At 36.1% G+C, this 17,131-nt stretch overlaps 1 protein-coding gene across 1 annotated transcript; it reads right to left on the bottom strand.

Annotated features, from left to right (window-relative positions):
- Window positions 1-394: 394 nt before the first annotated feature.
- gnrhr4 (gonadotropin releasing hormone receptor 4) lies at window positions 395-8,096 on the bottom strand. The gene is made up of 4 exons (XM_055175039.2): window positions 7,917-8,096; window positions 6,370-7,008; window positions 2,558-2,762; window positions 395-2,426 (listed from the first exon to the last, which is right to left on the bottom strand). The coding sequence occupies exons 2-4, from the start codon at window positions 6,916-6,918 to the stop codon at window positions 1,951-1,953; spliced, it is 1,230 nt and encodes a 409-aa protein (XP_055031014.2). The 5' UTR covers window positions 6,919-7,008; window positions 7,917-8,096; the 3' UTR covers window positions 395-1,950.
- Window positions 8,097-17,131: the final 9,035 nt, after the last annotated feature.

The raw sequence follows: 17,131 nt of genomic DNA, 5'->3' as shown, positions 1-17,131 counted from the left end.
AAACGTTCATGAAAGACAAGAAAGGTTTTGATCCACTTCAAATCTTGACTAGTGTATATTGTTATAAGGTCAAGAGACTTTTCTAAAGTACCATTTTCTGCATGAACACGGATGAATGAACCTGTTCACCAGAAGGATTTTTATTATTTCTGTACAGTGCTTAATTCATGTCATAGTTCACAGGGGTTGTGAAATTCAATGGAGATTTAGAAAACAGGAAGTACCTCTTTTATTACTTTGGTGGATAATTTTGTGTGAGTAAATGGTTGAACACACCAGAGGTCGTCATCTGAAGTTCTGTGGTCATGTTGGTTATGCATTTCCTATTTCTTTTTCGTGGTTTTGAAGACATTTTAAATGGAAAGACTCAAATATTAAGCAAATTGTTTATTACTGCAACACATTACCCGAAACATACACAACAATGTAAACAACAGATATAAAAATATCACCAAAAAATCATGCAAAACAGGAGACCATAACATCTTGTTCTTTCTTTCTTTTCTCATAATCACTTGGTTGGTTTCATGCATTTAAATAAAAGCTTTACATTGTAAGTTTTTTACATTGAACAGTTCATATTATACATATTCACATCATAATGCAATAACGTATTTCATCCCTTATTTCTTCTTTTAAAGATATCTATTTTTTGAACAATACATTTTAAATCCCCTGCCGAAACATCAGGCCGTTCTGCCTCAACATTAATCCTACATGAAATATATCCATTTGTATGCATTTAAATCCATCTTAGAAAATAAAATTGCATGTGTGGTTCACTTAGCGATCACCATATATGTATGTATGTATGGACAGATGTAAACACATACTTACATGTTCCTTTACTCACTTTGACAAAATGAGACACACCACTTTGCATTTTCTTGCATTTTTTTAACATGATAAACACAAAAAGCACCACTGAATGTCACATGGTTCGGCTGTCTCACAAACATTTTCTCAAACATACAATGATAATAATGGATCTGATTATAAGCACGTTCAACCACTGTCACTCAGCATACATCAAACATATCGACAAGACACAACACAGTATTTACTTGGCATTGAAATAAAAAGGAAGCTTTACAGTTTGTCAGTCTCCAGTTGGACTTCAATACCCTGTGACAAAAGAAGCACCGTCCCTGAGAAATATGATGTACTGTATATAACACTCATTCCTTATCTTCTACTAATGCATCAACTAAGTATATTTTTAAAGCTATAGAGCCAAGGTAAATAGTCCTCATTGTGTTTGATAAGCCTGAATTGAAACTAAACGGACATCATTGTAAGTGCGTACTACTTGGCCCCAGTAATAGCAGCTCAGGATCTCTCCGCAGGCTCTCTCGAGGCTTGTTAGTGTTTCAGTATCCATCAAATAATAACTCTATACATCAAACAATGCTTTCTCAAGAGGCTGGATGAAGATGCCTGGTAAGGTGCCAATTAACACCTGAAAATTATCCAAGAACAACTGTACATTCATTTGCATTTGTAGTAGCATTTGTAAAAACTTATTTCTTACATACAATCAATTCCAGAGCTATGCCCTTTGCAAAAGCAGATGAAGAAGCTGAGCTGTTTGGATTTTTATTAAATGAAAACATACCTTGATGTAAATGACATTTTCAACAAAAGCTAGAAGTAGCGACCGTCTAATTAATCTGCGGAAATAAACATGTGATTGAAATAATGATTGGCAAAATTAATCACCTGTATCATGAAAATTGATAGGTATTAAATATAGCCGCGAGCAATTGAAGCAGCTCATCAGTTAATGAACAAAGAAACGGGATGCACTTGGATGAGTTCAATTTGAATCTGTCACATGCTGTTGAGAAGAACAGGCAGGTATGGTTGTCGTCTCATTATTCTTACGACACCTAGACAGCCTGTACATGGCCTGCCTTGTCACATCCGTATCTCAATAATCAAATCGTACATTCATGGCGTACATTCCTTCTTTTGACTGTCTTGTGGCTTTTTATCTCCTCCACCAACCAAATTCTCCTCTGGGTAAGTTCCTGGACCGGTCTGGGTCACTCTCTTCATGCGAAAAGGGGACGGGGAGAATTTCAATGAGCCGGTCATGATGGAGTTATTCTCTGACTCTGTTAGTACGATGGCGTTGCGACAGTAGTGTTTCAATCCTTTGCGGAAATGGATGGTATACAGGCCGTAAGTGATGGGATCCAGAATGGCGTTCAAGAGGCCAAAAATAAACAGAATATGAGTTAAAGAGTGAGAAACGGTTTCTTCTAAATCATCAGGAAGAAACCAGTACCAGAGACCCAGCAAGTAGTAGGGGGTCCAACAAACAATAAAAGATGTCACGATGACTATGCTCATCTTCAAAGTCCTCATACGTGCCTTTGGGATGTTGCTGTTTGAACGCCGTAGGTGGACTTCCTTTGAAGATACTGCAAAGGCAAGAAGATTATTCTAGGCTTGCATTAAATATGTTATTTGATTTTATATGAAATAAGTTATGTACTGTATACACTTCCATGCTGCTATTCAACACAATTTTTTTTCATTTGTCTCCACCTACTGTTCTTTTTGGTCATTCTTCTAGAGATCTCCACCAAGATCCTCGTGTAGCAGAAGATCATGATGGCCAGTGGTATGAGGAACAGGCAAATAAAGGTAAACATATTGTAGAGGGTCTCCTGCCAGTGCTTGACGAAACTACCACGAGTGGTGCACTGGGTGAAGTTGGCAGGCACTGTAATGGTCACATTGTGAAACAGGAACATCTGTGGAGAATTTTAGCAGGGCACATGAGCAAAAATACATTGTTGGGTTATTTTGGGTCAAAAATGGAGGAACCCAACCCAGTGGGTTGTCATTTAACCAATGTTGGGTTGTTGCTCAGTCAAATGTTAATATTTTCTGGGTTCATTTGTTCTTTTTAAGCCAATGCTGGGTTGACAATAGCCCAGCATTTTTTAAAGTGTACTTCATTTTACTACACACTCTTAAAAATATAAGAAAGTTTTTTATTTTGAAGCAATGCCATAGAAGAACTATTTTTGGATCACCCTACAAAATAAAATAAAAATTTCAGGAACCTTTCTTATCTTGATGACTAAAGAAACTTTTTCCACTACAAAGAATCCTTTATTCAGTTGAAAGGTTTTGTGGATGTTAAAGGTACTTGATGGATCCAAATAGCCTAAAAAAGAACATGCTTAGAATATAAATATGTATGAAAATTACATTTAAAATGATGGTCTAAACCTCTGAAAGGCGAACTCACTGAAAAAAAATGATTCATTGAATTAAATAAATTTTTTTAAGGTAAGTGGTTGCAATCAATTTATTTAAGCTACATTTAAACACAAAAGATTAGTAAAGTAACATAAAATATAAAACTTTTGTTTAAATGTAGCTTAAATAAATTGATTGCAACCACTTACCTTAAAAAACATTATTTAATTCAATTAATCATTTTTTCAGTGCTTGCAAAGTCAATTTTTTTTTATCATTAAGTGGCGCTGTCCTGTGAGAGAGACACCTAAGTTTACTTCAATATTTTCCATGTAAATTATATGTCTATTACAACAAACTATACATTGTTGGAATGGTCTAAGCATGTAGTTTTCATATTTTAAAACATTTTTGCAGTAATAATAATGCAGTGACAGTAATTTATTAATTTGTGACAAAATATGCAGCAAACCGCTGACACCTAGTGCTGTTGTTGGTAAAACCACTAAAAGTGTGACAAACCTTTTTGTGATTTTATTTTGAAATTTGGATCATAACTACTTGAGACTCATGGCTTAATGTTTGCATTATTACTTTTGTAAATTTATTTTTAATTTTATAGTTTTATTTATAAAATTAATATGTTATGGAATTATTTTTATTTATTAAAATAAATGTTAACTGATATCTGTGAAAGTGTCTTCTTTAAAACAAGATTAGGCTTCTAGAACAAAAAATGCCAGAGTTATATTCATTTGAAGGTGTATATCACATTTTCACCCCTGCAGTGACGCAATAAGCCTCTGGTCCGAACTTTACATCCGGTTTCTGTTTGTTTAATGGTCTGACTAGTTGTTGAAACTGAACTCTTAAACAAATACCTCGTCGAAAATAACAAATGTTTTGGGTTCCTACACTGTAAAAAAATTTAGTAGAAATTACAATGTTGTTGCAGCTGGGTTGCCGGTAATTTACCGTAAATTTAAATTTATGTTGTTTAATGGTAAGAGTTTGTTCAAAGTTAAATAAATTTTAAATTTACAGAATAAAACTATACAATAACAGCCTCATGCAAAGCATTCTGGGAACCAGAAATCATCATCAACCTTTTTTCTGTTTTTTGCTTCAGATTTTGTTTCCCAGAATGTTTTGCTTGATGCTGTTTTTTTTTAGTTTTACTCTGTAAAGACAAAGACTTGTAAATGTTAAATATTAATTTAACTTTGAACAAAATGTTGCTAGTAGATAACATAAATTTAAATCTACAGTAAATTACCGGCAACCCAGCTGCAATTTCTACGGATTTGTTTTACAGTCTACGTGTTGTTTATTTCGCTTGTTATATAAATAAACTACTTTAAAAGGACTTTGTTGTTTTTTATTCTTCGCAGAGTTTATTGGAAGTTGCGTGATGACCACGAAAGGCGTGTGTTTCTGTTGTTACTGCTGAAACTGTCTATTTGCGCCACTTAAGGGGTTGGTTAGCTTGATATGGAAGCTTTTATAAATCAACTCGACATTTTTTTTTTTTTTTTGCAAATTAGCCTTTTTGCCTTGACTGTTGCAAATTGTATGTGAAACATCCCCTGTAGCAAGATGCTAATGGGTTGAGTTTATATTCCTAAAATCAGTAACTTGCAGAATATTCCATAAATTTAATGACGCCTGTCTGTACATTAATTCATCAGCCGAACCTCTAAACAGGCACACTGATTTTAAACACTCTACTGTTTAGATATTAGGAGGACCAATAGGGAGGCCTTGACATTTCATCAGCTCCAGTTTCTCGACTACCTCGAATACAGACTGATTATAATCATTCTGTATTTTTCTGACATATTGCTGTGCAGTCGCAGTTTTAATCCTTATACCCCAAACAAGTGTATGGTGATTAAAGGCTATAGAGAACATCTGTTTTCTTCTGTATTTCAATTCAAAGGTCATTTATTAACTCATTTGAGACAAGTAAATGTAGAAAACATGAATAACGGAAAACTGTGATTTAACTGAAATGTTTTAAGTGTTGAGTAATGTGCCCTATCAATTATCAGTCATTATGTTAAATGTGAGGTTAAATTAAAGGCTGATAAGAGAACGTGCTGTCATTACCAAACTAAATCCATGAATTTTGCAACACTTTTTAGTTCTGTTCTAATTTTGTAGTAGATCCCAGAATCCAAAATTATCTATGGATTTGAAACAGCGAATTGCGCAATATGTTGTAGCTACATCAGAAAGACCATCTCAATCAAAATACTAAAAATAAGCTATTCAATTTGGAGTACTCAGTCCTGTATACTTTGTAAATTAATTATGCATATTTAGGTGATTTTACATTCAAAATTGTATCAAAGGTCCCATTTTTCCTGTGTTTTTGAAGCTTTGATTGTGTTTACAGTGCAGTATTTTTCGCACAATTTACTCTATAGCGCTGTTTTCACTGTCCAAAAAATGAGCTGATGTCTTTCCTGGTCTATGAAGTCCCTCCTTCAGAAATACGTAACAAGTTCTGATTGTGTAGTTTGTTTAGTTTGTTGTGATTCGACAGCAGATTAGCTTAGCCAGAGACGTTTGAGCTTAGCTGGCGACTGGCGTATTCCTGTGGGCGGAGTTTAGTCAAAAATACTTATATTGACATAATTTAACCAGGAAGTAGAGGGCTGTAGTCCAAACCGGACATTTGCTGTAAAGGGGAATTCTGTTAAAGAAAATATATCACCTGGCAGTGAACTTTGAGCTTTACCATTTTGCAGGTATTATTTATGCCCTAACAGCAACAATACACACTAACTAAAGTTTGAAAAATTAGATCAGGAAAAATGGGAACTTTAAAAACTTTTGACTGTAATAACGGAGACAAGAAATAGGCTAGTATTGTTTCAGCCTTACAGTATCTTCCTCTGACCTTCTACAGTATACATATGTTAAAAATGATAGCTATATACTGTAAGTGTTTAAACTGTCTTCAAGTACTTGAAGAAATTAAATGATGTCTAAGTGTGCTTCAAAGTCACATTGAATAAGAAAGAAATATGAAAAGAACCTTTAGTCAGACCCTGAGGTTTTGTTGAATTGAACTAACGCAGCACAAAGAGAGAAACGCAGAGAGAAACACAAAGACAAACATCAAAAATCACTCAAGCAGCTGCTCACCTGGGGGACAGAAAGGACAACACTCATCACCCAGGCCACGCTCAGCATGAGTTTATTCTTCGTCTTAGCCTTATTGATGGCCAAAGGGTTGAGAATGGCCGACTGCCTGTCCAAGCTTATGACCACAGTCACAAAAGCGCACGAGTACATAGCCACAAGCTTAAGAAACATTAACAATCTGCAAGCCAGATCCCCTGCCAGCCACTGAACCGTGATGTTCCATGCCGCATCCACGGGCATCACGATGAAAGTCACGAGGAGGTCGGCCACGGTAAGGTTCATAATTAAAATCCTCACGTGGGATTTTCGCTTGTTGTTGGTGCTGGCTGCCCACAGCACGGCGAGGTTGCACACTGCAGAAACCGCGCAAAGTGTGAAAGTAATTATCACCCTTACTTTTGCTGCCATGGAGAAAGTGGGCAGCTGCAACGCTGCCTCACCTGTGCCATTGATACATGTGGCCAAAGAAGAGTCGCAGGTGCCATTGAGATCATCTGCTGCCAGCTGGTGAAACATGATGTTTTCAGATGTTGGAGAGCTGTCATTCATCACTGATGAAAGTGTGTTTGCTTCATTCACTCAGCTACCTCCTGCACAATGAGCTTCACAGATGATTCATGAAGATTTATGAAGGAGTACCTGGAAAGACCCTTTATATTTAGCAGTGCTATAGTGTTTTTTATAAATAGAGTACTGACTTAAAAAACATCCATCAAATGTTTGTAGAACAAATCAATGCATGTAACAGTCATGTACAGTGCGTTGCGTTAGTTTCCAGGGAACACACACTCCTAAAAATAAAGGTGTTAAAGGCGTTCTTCACAGCAATGCCACAGAACTATTATTATTATTTTTTTTTTTTAAAAGCCTTTTACATCAACTTCTATCACCTGTAGACATTTTTTTCCCCTGCAAATAACCTTCCGTGCAACAGAAACCTTCTATAGATGTTTAAGGTTATTTATGGAACCACAAAGTGTGTACTGATAAACAGAATGTAGCCTATGTCAATTTGGATCAAAGCGTCTGCCAAATGTGATCTTGCCAGTGAAATTATTAGTTTAGGAGCATCAATGTTTGATTTCACTCATTGATTTTACTCTCATTTTCACACAATGTGCATTACATTACGATTTTATTTAGGAAACAGTCAATTACAAAAATGACTTTAGCTGGGCATTCACAGGCAGGGTCACAAATTCATAAATGTACACGTTAAAGCGATTCAGTTGATGGATAGCTCGTCTGTGGATGTACAGTAATGTAAGAACATGCATTAAAAGTCAAAGCTATTTAATTTAAAATACTTACCTGATATACTTAAACGAGAATGATCACAATACTTGTTTTAAATCCTTGTATTTGAATTAAAATCTTAAGGGCTAAAAAATAGTAGAAAGCTTTGCCCTAAAGATCGTAATCCATTTATTTAAATCCGATCTTCCGTGTGACTCGTCAAACATTTCCAAACAGGTGAATAGTTTGTCGTTCAGAAAGACACCTGTTTGCAAACATTCATCTTGGTGAGAAACTGCATAAACACCTACTTGCAAAAATGGTGTAGTCTGCTTTCCGGCTCAGGAATATAAACTGTTTAAATCAAGGAAAATAAGTAATGGTATGTGTATGTCTCCGATAGCATCCTCGGTTGAAGAATGAAGTGTTTGTGCGCGTCTGCGCGCTCCACTGCTGCGAGCGCATTAGCGGAGTCTCCAGCTCTCCAGCAGCTCTTTCATTCCCTCGCGCGTCACCTGACAACACAGGCGCGGTCGCGGAGCGCGTGTATGAACTTATTTCAGAGGTCACTTCTGTGATCTTTGTTTTTGCTATTTACTTCCTAAACGATCAGTTTACTCTTTCTGTATTTGTGTGGCCACTTAAATGTTAAGATGAACTACCTGTTGCCAACGAGAATTTGCTTAATAAATTAAGCATCGTACTACAAATAAAACAAAAACATGTTCACTAAACCATATTAAGATAAATTAATGTTTACATTAATCATAAAACCATGGTAATAAAAATGGCAATGCATACACAAAAAACCATAGTTACTACACTTTTCTTTAATAAAACCCATTGTTATTTTTCAAAAGGGATGATTTGTTGTTGCAGGATAATCTTTCCACCAGTTCACTGAGCATTTCCCAAAAAAATATGTAGCCTACTTGGGTGATTCTCACGAAAACTTGGTTTTAAAAATGTCAAGCATGAAAATGTAAAAATTGCTTAAATTTACTTTTTTTCCCACCAGACATTGAAAAACAAAGTCTGGAGTAAATGGGAACATTAATTTAAAAACTGTTACTTATCATTTAACACTTTTTGTAACATAATTAAAAAAATTTGTCCTAAAAAATCTCATTACCGCAACGGTCAGAAAACATCAACACTGACATACTTTCAAAATGACATGACAAACCTGAAAGAACATAATTTGGAGATTCTGCACATGCATTTAAAATCAAAGTATTATGCTTCTATTAATTAAATTAACATTTAATAAGCATCTGTTGCGGTAATGATAATCAAAATGCCGTGTAAGCAGTCTGACAAGACAATATTTCAAATTAACTGTAAAAAAATTATCTTACCTGGTAGCCATCTTGAAGTAACTGGTCCATGTGCTTGGTCACTCAAAATCAAACTTTATTAAAATTCTGGGTTACACTTTATTTTGATAGTCCACTTTAGACATTCTACTAGCTATAAATAACTTTGCAACTACATGTCAACTAACTTTCAATAATTTGCAACTATACGTCAACTAACTGTCATTAGTGTATTAGTAGACTGTAGGGGGTTGGGGTTAGGGAAGAGGTTTGGGTTAGTGGAATAAGTTGACATGCACCTGCAAAGATACATATAGACAGTTGAATGTCTGTTGAGATATCATCACAATAAAGTGTTTGTAGATATTAAGCAGACGTTCTACTAATTCTCTAAAGATTGGTGATAAGTAGTTGCAAAGTTACTTATAGTTAGTAAAATGTCTAAAGTGGACTATCGAAATAAAGTGTTACCAAATTCTGTATGTGTGCTTAAACTGTTCTCAAAAAGTGTTGCGGAGGATGAGAACATCAGGCATGGACACATCATTTTCTCAATTTTTCTTCATTATTATTATACATGAATATTCAGTAAATATTTTTTCTGTCATCTAAAGTAGTCTCGCAAAACATCCATTTATTTTTTTTCTTAATATTTTTGTGTTAATTTGATTAAATTACAACATAACGCATGTTCAAACACAGCTGGACACATTGCGGTAATGAGAATTTCAGCAGAAAATGAGATAAAATTTCCAATGATAAATTCTTATGTTGAAATCACACATTGTGCAAGGTAGAACACAGTATTGTGTTAATTCTGATGCTTTTTAATGTTACTATATTACACATTTTAAAGCTAAAATCATACGTGCCGTGGTGTTTCAATGGTTTCGTGAGAATCACCCACTTACATTTCATCTTGACATTATTTGACTGTTACAAACACTGAAAGAATACACGTTTTACCACGTACCAGAATGGCTATATGGGTAATAATTTCATCTTTCTTCTATTCGTCTCTGTAACCCTAGTATTACTGCTCTTTCTCACAATTATAATCCACTAATTAATTGTATAACTCATATTTCAATTGTAATGTACTCACTGAGCCATGTGTGCTTAGCTTTGCATACCGCTATTGTGATGAAGCGCCAAGAAGGTCTCAACATTACCATACAGAATAATCAGCATTTGATTATGCAATGAGCACAGCATGATCCTCTGATTTAAATATATCTCCTAAGCTCTACCATGACAGTAATTGAATTTAAAGATCTAGGCTTTGTATCAAAAAGAAGATGTTGGCATTGCTGCTGCAAGGCAAATTAATTTCATAGTGACCTCAAGGTCTCTACTACCCACCCAAACCACGTGACAGGAGTGAGTGCCGTGCGCAGAAGTCAAGATCGATTCAGCTTTGGGTGTCAACACATCTGTGCTCCAGCCTGAGTTCCCATTTCACCGCTTGAGGGAACTGAGCTGTCTGGAACATCAGCATGTATAAACAAACAGCCCTCCCCTCTCCAAATAGACTTGGGTATAGACATCTTGTCATCAGGTAGAACTGGAGAATTTATTAAACACTTGCAACCAGATACCATTTGGGTGACAGATTATTAAGAGTTTCATATTGAGAAAGAACTTGAAAAGATCTTGTAAATTAGAACTATAGTATACTTTGTTCTCTCACTCCTATGTCCTATTGATATAAGGCTTATCTTGCCCTGATTCAAAGAATGTGGTAAAGGTACATTGTTAGAAATCTTATAAAAGTAAGATATCCTTAAAGCAAAAAAAAAAAAAAAACTGAGCATTAATTGAAATGAATATCACTTTTCTTCACGTTTCTATTGGGTACAAAAGGTTATTGCCCCAAGAATACTATGAATACTATTGCATGTTCAAAAGAAAAATTTTATCAACCTTTTCCTTTCAATAAAGTACAATATATTGAAGAAAAGTAATTCTATTTTTCTATTTTTCCAATAACTTAAAACCACTCGAACGTAGTTGTCTCATTCTCTGTAACCTTGAGTTTTCATCAAAAATCTTTCGTATACCTTATACAGTATGGCTTATATATCAAGACCTGATGTACAGTAGTGGCATACAATATACCTTGTAAACAGAACTTATTGACTCTAGTGTTGCCTAGCAGTTGTTTTTCCAGCCAATGTATATTTCTAGGACCTGATTACAATGTCTATAGCAATGCTTGCAATGCTATCTCATGAGAATTCGTACATATTTTACGAGTTGGCTAATTCGTATTAATTCATACAACCACATTCGTAAATTTTGGTACGATATGCCTTGACCGCTGTGAGGGTTAGGGTTCGGTTTTGTTGTTTTTTCTTTCATGCCCAGCCAGCAATGACATGTGTGACACAGATGGGTTAAGTACGGGTTCCATGGTTACTGTGTGGGTATGGGCTTTGGCTGGGTGAAATCAGCAGTGGTGTCAAAAGTATTCATATTCATTACTCAAGTAGAAGTATAGATACTAGGGTTTAAAAAGACTTTTGTAGAAGTTGAAGTATCAACTCAAGCTTTTTACTCAAGTAAAAGTGAAAAAGTACTGGTTTCAAAACTACTTAAAGTATAAAAGTAAAAGTAAATGTAAGGAAAAAAATGTCATTAGAGAAAAAAGCCTAGGCTGCACCACAGGGGCCTTTTGGGCACTACCCTATCTCCTCTAAAAAATGTTTCTAAAGGCCATAATAACTATAGTGTTATATTAAAATGTTAATGTTAAAAAATTTGGGATGCACTAGGGCCAGGGGTAGGCAACGTCAGTCCTGGAGTGTCGATGTCCTGCAGATTAGCTCCAACCCTTATAAAACCTTGGTTACCTGTAGTTTCAGGTGACTTTAACCTTTATTAGTTTGTTCAGGTCTGCTTGATTAGACCTGGAGCTTAACACTGCAGGACATCGGCACTCCATGTTGCCTACCCCTGCACTAGGCTTTCTGTTTCAACCACATACGGTATATACCCATTAAAAATGAACGCTTTTTAATACAATGCAAACAAATACATTAAAGCTGTGGTTCTCAAACTGGATGTCGCCAGATGGTGCCAGGGGCCCCAGTTTTATAATATTTTATGAAATACATTACTTTATTATAAATTCTGTGTAATTAAACCTCAGAAAAATAAGGCTACTAAACAAAAGCAATAAATTGTATAATTTAAAATGTTTTGTTTAATTCAAATTTTAAGTTTTAGAATGTTTATGTCAATCCACTGTAAACAAGGGAGGCCGCAAATAATGTTTGATAACAACTGCATTAAAGAACCATATATGTGTACTACTGAGCATTAACATGTGTTCTATAGAGAGGAAGATATAATGACTAGTTGCCTATAAATATTGTAATGGTGCAAAAAGTCAATCTTCAGAGCAGTGCCGCTGGTGGCCAAACTTTTACAGTGGTGCCCTCTTTAGTTAAAAAACAACAAAATCACACACAACTATAGTATGTGTGAGAATACAAATATGCTATTGTTATCATTTATAATTGTATTTTGACAGCAACACAAACTACAAATATGCAATTATATATAATAGCCTATTTCTGCATCTGTACTTGTGTAGCTAATGGACTTTTGTATACTTTACTTTAGTCAGTATAAATCCAAGCAATTTTGGAGAATTACTAAATGTCTTTATTGTAAGTAAATTAAAAGTCAGGTTTAAGGAAACACCTGATGTCTATTAACAAAAGCAAAAGTTGGTATGTATGGTTATGTGTTTCATTGATTTAACACTCAAGCATTCAGCTAAGTAGGTTTTGTTAATGCAAATAAAATTGACGGCAGTTATTAGCATATACAAAACAACAATGTCTTTAGCATAGATATCTTTGCCATGCTTCAAAACGCAACGCAGCACAATTTCATTTAAGTTGAACAACTGAAGTTACATGATATAAATTGGTATTGTTACACTATTTAAATCACACAGATGAGTTGGTGTCAGCAGCCAGCTATACATTTACACAGGCTTGTGAATGTGAACTGACCTGAAAGTGATGCGCGAGTTTTATTTCGTACTTTTCCATTTGAAGACAGAATGCCGCATTCTGTTACTGTACAAACAGATGGCGGATGATATCAAAGCATCGCGAGAGCAAACTGCTCCGCATGCTTTCTAATCGCTCTCGCGGTTCTTTTATGTTTCTCTGTGCAGCGCTATCGAACAAACTATTGATCATCTGCAGTCAGCTGGGGGGGGGGATTGCGTATAAACCAATAGGGAGTCGGAATGGTGTATGTTTATACTTCTCAACCAACCACAATCGCATTCATCTGGATGATGCAATTTATCAAGATAGGTTTTTTTAACTATGACAAGCCGGAATGTAAATAAGAAAACAAGTTGAAATTAATAGAAGTAACGAGGCGATTTTTAAAATGTAAGGAGTAGAAAGTACAGATAATTGCGTGAAAATGTAAGGAGTAGAAGTAAAAAGTCGTCTGAAAAATAATTACTCAAGTAAAGTATAGATACCCAAAATATCTACTTAAGTAAGGTAACGAAGTATTTGTACTTCGTTACTTGACACCTCTGGAAATCAGCGGGTCCCATGAAGGTTTTGTAGTATTAGTCCCACATAGGAAGCCCATATGAGCTGATTACATGGGCCCCATAAGGGACAAGCATGGGCCAATTGGGCATCGGTTTGAACTAAGAACATATATGGGAACACATATATGGCTAAACTTTCCAATCCATCGTTTTATGAGTGCATATTTGTACTACTGTAGAAGTTTGGTATGATTTTGGGCATTATTAGTGGGGAAACTTACAAAATACAAATGTGGGTCCATTAGCCACTGCACTGAGCTATTCAACTGATAACGCTACTCTACGCTAACTCTCCCAATGTTCGACCCAGGAGAAAAAAACTTCTGGGGGTGGTGTTTGGCTCGAGGTCATGGTGCAAAGGACCCTAGGGTGAAATTACTCTGAACCATCTCTTTAATGTATTTTTTGGAGAGTTGGTTTTTTTCAGAGATTTTTTTAAACATATAATTATAATTATAATATAAAATATATTTTTGATTTATTTACCGGAATGTTGTGACATTTAAATTATTTTTTAAAGATCATTTTTTTGTTCAATTTAACAATATATTTCTTGCAGTTCAAAGCGTCAAGGTCTTGTATTTATCTTGGACTTATATTCATGCTTCGTTTTTGTTAGATTGTTTCCTTAAACCATTTGGCATGGTTGGGCTTAGATAGGCCTTGCATGAATTGCCCAGTTAGGAGCCACATAAGATCCTTACAGAGCCCAGTTTAAAGACACACTATGCAGTTATTTTACCCTAAAGGGGGGGTTTAATGGTATTTCAAGCATTCTGACTTATTAACACAGTTATAGAGTTGTTTCCTCATGCTAAATGTAGGCAAAGTGTCAAAAATGCAGTTGGGCGTGTTTCAGAGTATTTCTGTGCCGAATGCACTTCGCCAGGGTTCGTACAAGTTTCGGCTAATTTTTTTCGATTACGGTTCTAACTGACGTTTCAGGGGTTTTCGATACGTATCACTTCTTTATATGGGCTTCCGCCGGAAAACTTCCCCCGGAAAACCCCGCCCAGCCGTCAGTCAGCGGGAGACGCTAGAGCTTGCTAACAGCTTATCACGGCACTCAGCTTTGTTTAATTTCAAAAGTCAACAATGGCACAACAAGAAGTGTGTTTTTGGATGTAAGGAGAAGACATCCAGCCTCATGGAAACAATGGATATAGTTTATTATCCGGGGTAGCAGCGGAGTTTTGCGTGTGTGTTTGATGCGGTGTATTTTCAGAACCGGGTCATGACGAGTTACACGTGGTAAGTAAGACTTCTGTCTTATGTTGGAAATAGGCGCGTGTATATTATATAAATGACACGAACATGTAGTGAATCATACGTTATAAGTGTTGTATAGTGTTGCATGACTCGTACTCGCTCCTCCCGTGTTATAACTCCTCCTTCTTCATTTTTCGTACGTTATTGGAAAGATTCGTTAAAGCTAATATTTCTTTTATAAATCTGATTAAACTAAAGACTCTTCAGAGATATAAAGGATGTCATACTACTCTATAGGTACTCCAGATTAATTTCAGAAATGCAGAAACAGCGTGTGTTACGTGAGCTTTAATATAACAGCTTCAGAGTTATTTCGGTGGTAAACAAAGTCATAGTAGGGCGAATCCTCCGCCTGTCGAAGCTCGGGGAGGACGCCGCTAGCAAAACCAGCAATGCAAGCTTGAGAGAACCACCCCTGACAAATCTCGCGAGAATCACGACTTGCTTTACGGCAAGGACATCACACACGTTAGGCTTGTTCGACTACGTGCGGCGCTGCAAGAACCGACCGCCAGATGACGTCAAAGTACCACGAGAATGATCCGAGACGGCACTTTGACGTCATCCGGCTGTCGGTTCTTGCAGCGCCGCATGAAGTCGATCAAGCCTATAATAACAACTGCACGCGCAAATTTAAGACATGAGGCTAAACAATTTAAAAGTTAAGAAAACGCGTTCGGAAGAGAGTAGGAAAAGGAAAAGAGAATCTGTCCTCGTTAGGAATCGGACAAGAGTCCCACTTGGTCAGGTTTTTACGAGTTGGCGTGAGCTAAAAGACAGCACTGGATGCAACGGGGATGCTGATCTGGCAATCTTGTTGTTGGACTAGTAAGTAAATCTCCTATTTGTAAACTTGTTTGCGGTCTATGTTGTATGTTGTTGCGCTTGCTTGTAGTATGTCATGCGATTATCAAGACAACAGTTGTCAATATCTCACATAATTATCAGGACATAAATAAGCCTAGAGGTTGTAAATAGTGTAAACATGCACAATTTGCAAACTATTATGATAAATAGCAATAATCATGTATAGTGACATTATAACGAACAATGTTATGAAATAATGCAACGTACACCATTAACTTTGTCATGACATTTTGTAATGTTTACTTGTGATTTAGCTGCAATCATGTAAAAACGTTATAAGCCAGCAAACACGGTAGGCTACTTTATTATTATATGCACTCTACACTTGGAATAAACTTCTTATTATCCTATTACCATCATCTGTAGTTTAGTAGACTATGCAGTAGCTTAATATTTGTATGAAATTGTGAAACATTACCTTGTCAATATCCTCGGAGGTGTACTAGAGTGGGAAATTACGACAGTTGCAAGTATTCTCCAGCGACTCTAGGGGTCGCTGTTTGACAAAAACGCAGAAAATGCATAGAGCGGCTTTAAGCCCATAGGGGCATTCACGGTTGAATCCTGGTGTAAGCCCACTTAAAAACCCTTTAGGCAGGTGGAGCCCAAATGAGTCTGACATGAATTACCAAGTTAAGATTTGCCAAAGACCCCCATAAGACTCTGACAGAGCCCATTTAAAGCCCATCTGGGTAGCCATGGTTAGATTCCGGGTGCAAGCCCACTTTAGCCCCATTTGGGCAGGTTGGGCCAATATTTACTATCCCCAGCATTCGGTTAAAAATAACCCCGCAGAATTTAGAGTGAACTATAACCAAAACAGCTGCATAATCAAAAAAAAAAAAAAAAACTGCTCAACTGTGTTCAACTGCTTTTTTGTTTTTTAACAATAACGTGGAGACCAAGGTGATGGTTGAATTCTGTAAAAAGTTTTTACAAACTGTACTTTTATGGCTTTTGACGATTATCATGTAAATTGTTTGTTGATCCTTTTCAGAGTTCTGATTATGGCACATACAGTATCTCATTTTGGGACACATTTTGTTTTTGTTGTTTCATATACTTATACATGCATTGTTTAATATTACACCTTTGCTGCTTTACTGTATATTTAGAGCTAAATTTGGATTATTTGTTATGAATGAAGGCATATCAAAGGGCAAACTATTATTCTTAAAGCTGGCATATAGCTATCCACCTGATGTTTTTTTTTTTTTTAATTTATAAGAGTGACTCATACAGGAGGAATTCTGGACTGTCCAATGACCTAAAGGTCTTGTTGATGGTTTGGAGCTGATATGAAGACTAGAATGTGTAGGCCAGTCACGTAGGCTGAAATGTGTGGCAGAAGGCAATGGTTAGATCAGCTGCATTTGCAGCACAGGGCTGTGTTGCATTCCTTCACCTACATACAACACATTTTGGCAGGTGCAGTGATCCAGAGTACACACAGTATGTCCAGTTGATGCCCTGTAACTTTTGG

Source organism: Misgurnus anguillicaudatus, chromosome 15 (genome assembly GCF_027580225.2).
Source record: "Misgurnus anguillicaudatus chromosome 15, ASM2758022v2, whole genome shotgun sequence".
Lineage (NCBI taxonomy): Eukaryota > Metazoa > Chordata > Actinopteri > Cypriniformes > Cobitidae > Misgurnus > Misgurnus anguillicaudatus.
This window is presented reverse-complemented; position numbering and strand designations above follow the sequence as displayed.